Here is an 11,524-nt window from a genome sequence, read left to right as displayed (position 1 = left end):
TTTTTGTTAGCTTGCCTGTAACCTTTTTCTTTATGATCTCTTTTCATAACTATTATTAACTCAATATTACGGAAAGGAATTTTATAATAAATTTTATAATTAAATGTCCTTCAATAATATCAAGTTAATAATAGTTAATGCATAGGAATATTTCATAAAATACATTCTTTGTAAATGTTATCATCTATTTGGAAAATAATAGTAAAACGCATATTTATTCATGTCATACATATTTATTTTTCAAATGCAAATAGTTTACAACCGTAATACATACTAAAATTCAAAGAGAAATGTGTTATTTTAACTATTCATTATTAGTAGAAAAATAGGACTAACACGGAACTTTATTTGTTCTTATATCAGTTAGATTATAGAGTTTCTTAAATAAAACTTTTAAATGGAAATGCAAAAGCACAAATATCAAGCATACTTATTTAAAACATTAACAAGAAATATTACTTCTATCCTACAAATACAGTGGCTGAAAAATATAAGTACGAATTGTTAAAATTTTAGGAGTTTCTACTTGTTCGAACCACATTCGTATTAAACTCCTCAAAGTAATGCGTTCAAATACAGTTCATAACATCTTTTTGGATTGATAAATTCTTTAGCTTAACTAATGCTCGAACGTGCAATAACGACTCTTTTAATAACGGAAACTTTTACAGCATCTGCAAAAATACGTAAACATTTTTAGTAAGTAAGAACAATTCAAACCTATAATAAAAAAAAAACTAAACAACTATATTTAAAGATAGTTAATAGTTACAAGATTGAATAATAAAAAGCATTTTTAAACACAATAAAAACACCCAACAACAACAACACTAGTACAAAGAATTTAAAAAGTTTAACAAAAGCAATAAACAATAAAAGTAATAATCAATTACAAAAATGATAAGGGATAAAAGGAATTTTTTATTATAACAACATTAACTTAAAAGTGTAACAAAGATAATAAACAACAACAATAGTTAAAGTTGTTGCAAAATATAATAGAAATCTTAACTAACCTCATCAACAACAACAGCAACAGCAACAACAACAACCACAACACCAACAACCATAACAACAACAACAACAACAACAACCACAGCAATAACAACAACAACAACTACAATAAAAACCCTGCCTGAAAAAAAAAAAAAAAAAACATAAAAGAAAATAAATAAATAAATGAAGTTTTAAAAACTGAAACAGATTATGAAAATAATACAGAAGAAAAACTAAAAATTATAGAGAAAAATTTAAAGCTTGATGAAATTATTAACAATAATAAAAGATAAATGGTAAAAAAAAAAAGTTAAAACAATAATAATGATAACAAAAAAATGTAAGAATGTTGTGGATCTCGTGTCCATAGAATGAAAATAAATGTATCTTTCCAGCCTTACATGAAGGCAGAGATGGAGGAGAGGGATTAATCTGGATGAGAGGGATTATTGATTTGATTTAGGAGTTGAGACTAGCATCTAGGTGATTGAAAAAAAAAAAAAAAAAAAAAAAGCATAGCACTTGCCTATGTGAATAAAGGAACAGAAATTTTAAAAAAATGACACTTTAAAAACTTAAACAGATGATGAAAATAATATAGAAGAACAACCAAAAAAAAAAAAATTTAAGCTTGATAAAAACATTAGCAATGAGAAGTGATAAGTAATAAAAGATAGAAAACAAAAAAACAAAAAAACTTTAAGATAAAACAATAATTAAGATAATAAAAAAGTGTCAGAATGTTGTGGATCTTGCTCCATAGGAGAAAAATAAATGTATCATTCTGGCCTCATTTTTGGCAAGGAGGCAGGGGAGGAGGAGAGAGGATAATCTGGATGAAAGGGATTGTTGATTTGAATGAGGAGTTGAAAACAGCGCTTTGTTGCTACAAAAATAAAAAAATTGCAGCAGCTCTATGTATTAACAAAATAACGGAACAATCAAGTGTAGCTTATAAATATAAATCAAAACTATACAAATATAATTAAACTAACAAACAACAGCAACTATAAATAATAGCAAGAGCTTTAAAATGTGATAAAAGTAATAAACAATAATAATTATCACAAAAAAGCATCATAAAAATGATAAACAATGACAATAATAAACAGCAAGAAAGGTTTTTACAATAAAAAAAAAATCTCAAATATTAGCAATATAAAGTAGTCAAAATTTATTTTTAAATTCAATAAGAGTTATTAAAGAGTAAATACAATAAGCAATAAATATTAAAAAAACATAGAAATATAATAAAAAGAACAACAACAATAATTAATAAAGAAGTAGTTAAAAAAAACTTCAAAACTTAACAATAATGATTAAAAACAAAAACATTGATACAAAGATTTTAAAATTATATCAAAAGCAATAAAAAATGAAGTTAACAAGCAATAGCAATAATAAGTAAGAAAAAGAACTTAAAAATATAAACTAGTTAATTTTAAAATGTGATAAAAATACCAAACAATAACAATTATAAACAAAACTTAACTTCTTTGAGAGTACAGATAATAAATAACAACAACAACTACACAAGAAAATAAAATTGCAACTAAAGCAATAAACAATTAAAACAATAAACAATAGCAAATGAAGTGCTGCCAGCAAAAACTCCTTAAGTCCATTAAAAAAACAAAAACAAAAAACAAAAAACAGAGATAACTATGTCACTTCAATAATGAACTAATAAACTTTCATGTGTACCAGCTATTTTGAACAAAAAAAATATCTGAGCTGCATAAAAAATAGAATCAATTTCAATAAGGGATTTTACAAGTGACAAATAGATCTAATATTTTTGCCGAATACAAACAAGCTATCATGGCATCCAAAAGAAGAAAAAGAGTTGAAGAAAACTGGTGCAGAAATACAAATAAAAAGATAAAAAAAAAATGTGAAGAAAATCTGTTCTACAATTATAATGATTAACAGTTATTATAATGGAAACTCTTAATTGGTAAAAGGAACAATACTACTGTATTAATAAGTTTAAACAAAGGATCAACACTTGTGATAATTGTAGCATGCTATTGATTAATCTTTCATTATTAATCTTTAGTGTTTGTAATGCCTATACATTTGTTTTGTTGAAGTTGTAACTACCATTAGCAGTCATTATAACTATATGATATTTCATGGTATTATTGTTTATTTTATTAAATTACAAACTATTTCATCCCTTACTTGAAATATGTTTGAAAAAAGATTAACATTTTAGCATAGAAATACTATTTACTGTTTAATTTACTTATAGATACATTATAAATGACTTTAACTTAAGTAAATAAGTAAAATATAATAGTTCATAGATATATAATAAAATTTCAATTTAGGAATTCAGTTTGTTCATCTATTTTTAAGGACATATTTTCAATTAAAAAAATATTGAATGTATGTTTACATGTAATGATTATAAAACTAAAGTAATATTTTAAGTTACCTCAAAGAAATCATTAATTAATAATGTTTCAGTTTAGTCTAGTCTAGCTTTTTAAATTTAGTCTCTAAGTTGTAATAAAGTTGCATTTTAAATTCTTTTTAATGTATAAGTTAATAGCAAATTTGTTATAAATTAATGATAACTTTATCAAATTTATATTTAGATTACTCTTTTTAATGCTAACTTTTGAAAGGAGGTATACTTCTAGCAAAAAACTTCACACTCCAACATGATATGCATATCTGAAAAGCACAGGTTTTCTATGATGAAACAAAAAAATATGAGTTGGACAAACAAGTCTTGTATTATGTACGAATTATCAAAAAGTAACAGCAGTCTTGTATTATGTACGAATTATCAAAAAGTAACTAACTACAAGTAAGCAACTAATGTTAGTGGAGTATATTACAAAAGACACATGGGTACACAATTTTGGTATCATTAACCTTGTTTCTTAAAAAACAACCTTCTATTATAATGTAGAAAATGCTGCAGATAAAGGACCCAATGAAGTAATAACATTTTTAGATGATTATATTAAAGAAAACAAGAATGATAGAAACGAGAAGATAACTCTGTTTGCCTAGAAGTGCTACAGTCAAAACAAAATATATCTTTTGTATTGTTTGGTTAACCTTTGTACAATGGAGCTTTTCAAAGAATAATAATTAATTACCCTATTTCATAACACTTATTAACTGATGCTTTGCAAGAATTGAAAAAAGAAGAAAAAATTGGAGAAATAAGCAAACCATATGAATGGGTTAATATAATGAAATCTTGTAACAAAAAGAATCCATGCAAAGTTATCCTTGTTTTGTTCTTTAAAAATAAACTGTGAGATATTTTCTTTTTTCTTTTTAATTCAACATTTTGAAAGTTTTAATACTTAAAACATAGAAATGATATTTTGGTGCTTATCCTTTCTTTTTTTTGAACAAAAGAATATTTGAAAAAACATATTTGTTTAATAATTTATTTTTTAAAATAAACAATCAATACTATTGGTTCTTGCAACGAAATTCTGCATATTAAAAAATGCATGATGGATTTTATAGTTATTAAATTCATCAACCATTTATTTTATATATTTAAACAATAAAATTTAAGTTATTTTCTCTTTTTATATCTTTTTTACTATCTTTAGAAAAACAAAACAGACTTGTGAATTTCTTGACAAGAAAGTTTAAAAAATAAACAAAGCAGTGAACTTATTTTAGTTTATTACAAGTAATCTTAAAATGGTTACATCTCAAAATGAAAATAGTGTGACTAATGCAGTTTGTGCAGGCAGCATTTCAATTATAAATACAAAAAAGAGTTTAAAATAAACAGTAAAAATGATAAACAATTAAAAAAAAATCCAATAAGAAAAAAAACAAAATTAAAAACAATTTTAAAAGAACAACTAATTCAGTTCATTATTTCTTTGGTAAAAACATTACAAACTATGCATGGCATTAGCTACCATTTCAGTTGTTTCTTAGTCTTAAATAAAAGTATAATTACCAATTACAATTCTCCCAACATCAGACCGTTGATCGGAGTAAACCTTTTATTGGTTTTTTGTACCATCTTTTCGACCTGGCGCATTCTTTAGCTTAACCATTACACGTTCTCTCATACTGGACTCTTTCATAGCAGGAAATGTTATTTTCACAGCATCTTTAAGTAAATTAGATAAACAATTAAAGAAAGCAAAATATCTAAACTAGTTTCAGTTCCTCTTAACTTCTGTAAAGAATTTACCCACAAAATACTGCATTAGCTAATTTTCTAGATGTTTCTCACAAACACACACACACACACACACACACACACACACACACACACACACACACACACACACACACACACACACACACACACACAAAAGCATATTTACCAATTACAACTCTCCATAACCCAGACTTTTCTAATGCTAACTTTCCGCCACTCCCTTTCATGTTCATTTTACATTGCAGTTTCACAGAAAACATTCTGTCAATGATTTTTGAAGTTGCATCTTTGACATCTACACCCCCAATTTGAGAGAGCTGTTCTACCTGTATACAAAGACCAACTGCAAATTAGGAACTATCTTTAAAAAAAAAAGTAGATTTTCTGTCCAATAATTGTTAAAAAAACAACAGTGGTGAAATTACCAAATTTTTTCTGTAGTTTTCATCCTTCAGTTGCTCTTCTACTGTCTCAAACTCTTCTATGCTCAAAAGAGCTGAGATTTGTTTGGTGTCATTATGGACAGCTCTCCTTTCGCGTAGCTCATTCATGAATACTGCAATCTCTCCCAAATTGTTAAGAACAGCTTTTTGAAACTCTGTTAGAATAAATTGAAAAATATTGAGTAGAAGTCACCTGAACAGAACATGTTCCAAACAATTCTTTATTGCAACTCTCAAGCTCAATCATATTTAAAATAAACCGCTTTAGTCAAAACAATTTTCCTTACGTGCAGTTTCAAGAGGAAAACCTTGGGAGGAGCTGCATGCAACAGGTTGAGGTGTCCTTAACATGAAATAAAATATCACATCACTGCATTGTTTAATCATGCAGAGTTCAATGTGATAAAACTCAGTTAAATTACCTGTTGGTCACAGGGGATCTAGACCGAGAGCGTGTTGCTTCTCTGAAACTTTGCGATGATTGACTGACTTTTGAGGACGAAGGGACAAAAGAAGATGGTGGAGTTGGAAATGCTGTTAATTTGGTTTTGTGAGGAGCAGAAGCTGGTATCAATGGAATGTCTGAAAAAAACAAACAAAAAAACCATGTATTTGTATTAAATGACATGCATTTGATGTAAACCTATTATAAAAAATCCAACAAAGGGTGCAGTTTCTAACCTGATGTTTCATTTGAGGTCAATGTATTGTCAACAACAAAACCATGCTCATCTTCTGAAGCAGACAAGTCTGATAGTTTACACACTTCAATGTCATCTTTAACAAAAGTAGACATTTACTTTTTTAAAAAAAAAACAAAAACAAAAAAAAATAACAAACACATAGCTGATTTAAAATCTTACTCACACAAATACAATAAAAGTAATAGCAACTTGAAAAAATGAAAAAAGACCTACCACCCTCACATTTCATTTTTATAAGTCTAAACTGCTTCCAGTGTGAACTTGGTGAAAGATTGTATCTCTCAGCCCGTAATACATCTACACCACTTGGCCAATAAACAACCTTTTTTTCTGTATCAATCCATTTTCTTAAAACTACTCCTATTTCTGTTTTGCTCTTCTCTTGCCATACTGCACAAGCCCACTTTTTCATTGGTACTGGTTCCATCTTTCGTCAAACCTTTTTACTAAGTATTGTTAATCAATCTAAAGAAAACAATTTTAAGATGAGAACAGCTCCAAACAAAGGACAATATTAAATTGATTATTATGATCACAAGTAATGCAACTGTTAATGTAATTCAGAAATACTATAAATCTATTCTAAAACATTTTTGAAATACTAAAATGATCAATAAACTGTTGTTATGAAAAACATTTCAATGTAACCTAATTCTTAAATTCCCATATTGAAGAAGAATAAAAATTGAGCAAGTTGAAATTGGTTAAGGATGTTGCATTGTGCTAAAATAAGCAAATTGATTTTGAAAAACTTTAATTCTGCAGTTAAAAACTAAATAAAAAAAAAAAAAAACTAAACTAATAAAAAACAAAGAAAACTAAACAAATAAAAAACAAACAAAGTAACAACAACAAATAATGCACAAAAAAAAAATTATTTTTGCTCTGATTCATGCAAAAGAGGAAAATATACAAAACCATTATTGAAAGGCAATACTGAAACCTTCTTTACTCTTACAAGTTCAGTCTTGAGAACCAGAACCCTTTTGGATGTAAATGCCACTTCGTCAAACTTCTCAACAAAACCAATGTCAAAGACTTTAGAATCCACTGGGTTGGTATAAAAGCTTTTAGTATATTTCACCTTTAAACGATTGCACAAGTAGTTATCATCTGCAAGATTTTCAACAATCACAAAAAAATAGTTCTGATGTAGAAAACAAGAATCTCGAAAACTTACAGACAGGTTTGTACGCTTTGAAGTTTTAAATACAGTTCTGACATTTTGCAATTCAAACTGACGCTTTGCAACTTGTGATATTGGGTTGTTGCAGTTTCGAACTTGTTTCTTCAATGTTTGCAGAAAATTTTCAAAAGGGAAAGCGGACATTTCATTGAGTGAACAGTCTTGATTTTCAACATCGTCTGAGAGATGAACCAAACTGTGAATGTTATAAACCACAAAGGTTTCACCATAAAAAGTTGCAGCGTTTTCTACAAAACAGTTAAGCAAGTCCCTAGCATAAGATAAGTAATGACGCCTGAACTCACTATTAGAACTCAACAAAATAGAAATAGAAACATGCAGCAAAAGAAAATGTTGATACATGTCGCTTTGAAGCACAGCTTTCAACACCAGAGGACCAGTATAAAGTAAAAACTGCCTGAATTCTGTGGCTTTCCATCTGTCTAGCTCAGACAATGAACGTGGTTGGCGAGCAAAGTCAGAAGGTAACTTGCCATTTAAAGATAACAGTCTGTTAGAAACATCGCTTATTAAAAAGTTTGACAGCCTGCATACTCTTGGACCCTGAACTAAAAAAGTCAAAATTCTTTTTGTTGCTCCTAGACAAACTAAATGCATGTAATCTAAAACAAAGTCATTGATCAAAGATGCACCTAAACTTGAGAGAGGGGATACACCAACTTGATGACCATTTAAATACAACAGCTGATCAAAACAAGCATTAGACCTTAACAGATATGAACTTTGGGGCTTGAACACCACGCGATGAGCAACATACTCACCAACAATCTCACAACGCTCACAAGCGTGCTTTGAGGTGTGTACAACAACTTGTTTCAAAAATGCTCTAGCTGGAGCATCACAGATAAAAACACCAAGACCAAACTTTAAGTTTGTTTTGTTGAAGGTTATACCAGCTACACAGAGGTGCTTGACTTCTAGAACAAAGTCCTTCAAAAAATCATCTACAGGATGGGGCTTAGATTTCCCACAGTATAGTGCAACAATGAAAACATTAGAGTGAAACATGCCCAAAATAGGCCACATTTGTACAAGCGATGATTTAAACAAAGGCAAACCGTCTATGCTGACATTTAACTTAATCTCAGTAACATCAATCACATCCATTTCTTTTAAACGTTGAATCAAACCTTCCTGAATTCCAAAGTAAGTATAGGAGCCACCGCAGATTTCTTGAGTACAGATTCGTCTGGGAGTCTTTAACAACGTTCTAGCATCCTTTTGTAAATGCTCATAACCATGTCTATTGAGAACTGAAAGCAGATCATTGAAGGACTCACGAGATACATTGTGCTTAACTGCCCACCTAGCTAATTCGATGTTTAGAGGTGATGTCTTCGATCGATCAGCACTGCTAACATCGCTAACAATTTCGCTGCAAGCTAAAACGTCATCAACGTGAAGATCATGTTTGTCTGGTACTGCAACATCACCACTAGAAGGTTCAGTCGAAGTTAGCATCTTGGTAATCTCGGACTGGATTCTCCTATACTTTTTACTGTATACTCTTGCTCTTTCGTTCATTTCAGCGCTATAAACATAACGATGATAGTAAAAGTAAAAAAACAACAACAAACAAACAAACTTGTATCAAAATCTTGTATACATTGCGTCCGCAAGGCAAACTTTAAACTTACAAAAAAGCCGGGGAGGAAGAGATGGTAAAAGCTCTAGACCTGCAGAAGGCATTCTTATTCGTTATATTTAAAAACTCTCTTTCATTAAATACGCAACACAACATTACCGAATCATTTTCATAAAATAAACACGAACATCATGAGAAAATTGATAAACCGTAAATAACATAAATTTTGCAAAGAGATGCCAGCATGTCTAATAACAATTTTGTCCCCCGGTCATTCAAGCTAGCTAAAGCAACTCTGTAAAACAGCCAAACAAAAACTTACTCAAAAAAGCAAAACAAAAAACTTACACAGTTTCCTCCTGATACTTGCAGATTTTGAAACTTTTTTTCATTCAAGACTAAAAAAAAACAACAACTATATAAGAAACCGGGGAGGGAGAAGGCAAAAGCTCAAGATCTGCAGGAAGCATTCTTATTTATCAACTTTAAAAATTCTATCTTATTAAATAGTAACACAACATTTCCAAATCGCCTTCATAAAACAAACACAAACACCGTGAGAAAATCGATAAAACGTAAAAAAATAAAATTTTGCAAAGTAAAACTAGCACGTCAAAGAAAATTATTGTCCCCCGGTTATTCAACCTAGCTAAAGTAACTCTGTAAAACAGCCAAACAACTCGAAAAATCAAAACAAAAACTTACTCAGTTTACTCCTGGCATTTGCAGATTTTGAAACTTGTATCACAGAAGCCCTTTTTATGTCTATTTTCAAAACCTATTAACGTAGGTGTATTTCCCATAATTGGCTCATTAGGACAAACCTCTTGTGGGAGGATAGACATTTGTGGCAGAGGCGAACTTCCAAGCTCATTGTTTGCCTTAACCAATAACACACCAGGAAACGGCCCACGTGAATGTACCAATTTCATTCTATGCACGCTGCATCCGCACAAACCTAGGAATTTTCGACATTCACGTGACCAAAGGGGAGGGGGTTTTATCTTGCAAAAATTTTACTATCTCTCTCTCTCTTTCTTTACCCCTCTCGCTCCCCCTCACCCCTCTTACTACAGGCCTATTCGTCGTGCAACTGGAATTTTTTGTGCAGGCCTATTTTTTTACGGTTGTAGACAATTATTTGTTTAGATTTGTTTTAAAAGAGAAAATGCAATGTTGTTTATGACATGTTGTGAGTTGCTGTTGCATGATGTAATGCAAACGAACTTGGATAATTTTAGCGTGGAGTTTTAGAATTCGTTTAAAGCAAGTGATATACATATATTTTTAATTTCAGATGAAGTTTTTATATCGTGCCAAAAAAACTGTTGTGTGTATGCCTGTCACAATAATTATCAAAATGAACAAAATAGATGTATCGAGTGAAGCTAGTAAAGTATATCAGTGCATCATATTTTAAATTACAATGTTGAGCGTGAAAAACGGATAAAAGCCATTCCAATCTCTAATTCAGTTGTTAACAATAGCACTGTTATCTGTGAGTTACACTGGCCTCCAAAATTTGAAACAGTTACAGTATGTGGAGGAAAAAATCGACCAAAAAAAGCTCCATTTCCTTGGCTGGGAGTACCCTTATCTCAGATTCCAACTGCTGGTCCAACTCAAAGAACTAACATAATATCTTTAAGTGGCATTAGAAATACATAATATGATGAGTGTATGAAAATCTTCACTTTGAGACATTTCATAATGGAGTTAAGCGTAATGTTTCTATTTTAACAATCAATCTAATGATAACTGTTGAAACCTGGTCAAAGTTTGATAAGATACTTGACTTTTATGTTCCTTGAAAATGGACAATAAAAAAAAAGGTAATTTTGCAACATATTTTGGTTATTGGACAAAAAATAATTGGAGATAAAATTTAAAATTCAGACATAGTTATGTGCTTATTTGGCATATTTTTCATCATCAAGAGATATAAGGCCGAGATCCACAAGATTCTGACATTTTCTTAGTATCTTCATTATTGTTATATCTTAAAGTTCTTTTTATTTTTGTTATTTGTTACTTACTATTTCTAATATTTTTATCAAGTTTTAAATTTTCTGTTTTTGATATTTTTACTTGTTCTTCTGTATTATTTTCATCATCTGTTTCAGTATTTAAAATTTCATTTATCATTTGATTTTTTTTTTTTTTTTTTTTTTTTCCTTCTTCAAATATACAGTTACTATGCTTTTTTTTTGTTGTTACAGGGCTTTTGTTGCTGTTGTTCTTAGTTAAGGTTTCTATTTCACTTTGATATATTTTTAATTATTGTTGTTGTTTATTATCTTTGTTATACTTTTAAATTAACATGGTTATAATATCAATTTTCTTTATCCTTTTTATCTTATCATTTTTGTAACTGCAAGTTTGTAAATTATTTTTGTAATTGTAAAAATAATCACTTACCATTTTTGTAAT

At 29.4% G+C, this 11,524-nt stretch overlaps 1 protein-coding gene across 10 annotated transcripts; it reads right to left on the bottom strand.

The window, feature by feature from the left end:
• Positions 1-333: 333 nt before the first annotated feature.
• Positions 334-10,029, bottom strand: LOC149881125 (uncharacterized). Of its 10 annotated transcripts, none has more exons than XR_016445819.1 (9): positions 6,516-6,922; positions 6,280-6,375; positions 6,021-6,180; positions 5,886-5,941; positions 5,581-5,753; positions 5,322-5,481; positions 4,946-5,101; positions 1,017-1,135; positions 334-674 (listed from the first exon to the last, which is right to left on the bottom strand). XR_016445819.1 is itself a non-coding variant. In XM_090069411.1 (9 exons), exons 2-8 carry the CDS (start codon positions 6,727-6,729, stop codon positions 4,992-4,994), a joined length of 969 nt encoding a protein of 322 aa, XP_089925537.1. In that variant the 5' UTR covers positions 6,730-6,767; positions 7,261-7,284; the 3' UTR covers positions 339-674; positions 4,946-4,991. The 10 variants fall into 10 exon arrangements, 9 of the variants coding, with proteins under 9 accessions (XP_089925537.1, XP_089925536.1, XP_089925538.1 ...); XM_090069411.1 differs by lacking the exon at positions 1,017-1,135 and adding an exon at positions 7,261-7,284 and having other exon boundaries at positions 339-674; positions 6,516-6,767; XM_090069410.1 differs by lacking the exon at positions 1,017-1,135 and adding an exon at positions 6,951-7,028 and having other exon boundaries at positions 339-674; positions 6,516-6,767.
• Between the last annotated feature and the right edge of the window lie 1,495 nt (positions 10,030-11,524).

This window comes from Hydra viridissima, unplaced genomic scaffold (assembly GCF_058129835.1).
Source record: "Hydra viridissima isolate aposymbiotic clone 2 unplaced genomic scaffold, HvirCarnegie_v1 scaffold_12, whole genome shotgun sequence".
NCBI classification, from domain to species: domain Eukaryota; kingdom Metazoa; phylum Cnidaria; class Hydrozoa; order Anthoathecata; family Hydridae; genus Hydra; species Hydra viridissima.
The sequence above is the reverse complement of the archived record's forward strand: the minus strand, read 5'-3'. Positions and strand labels throughout refer to the sequence as shown.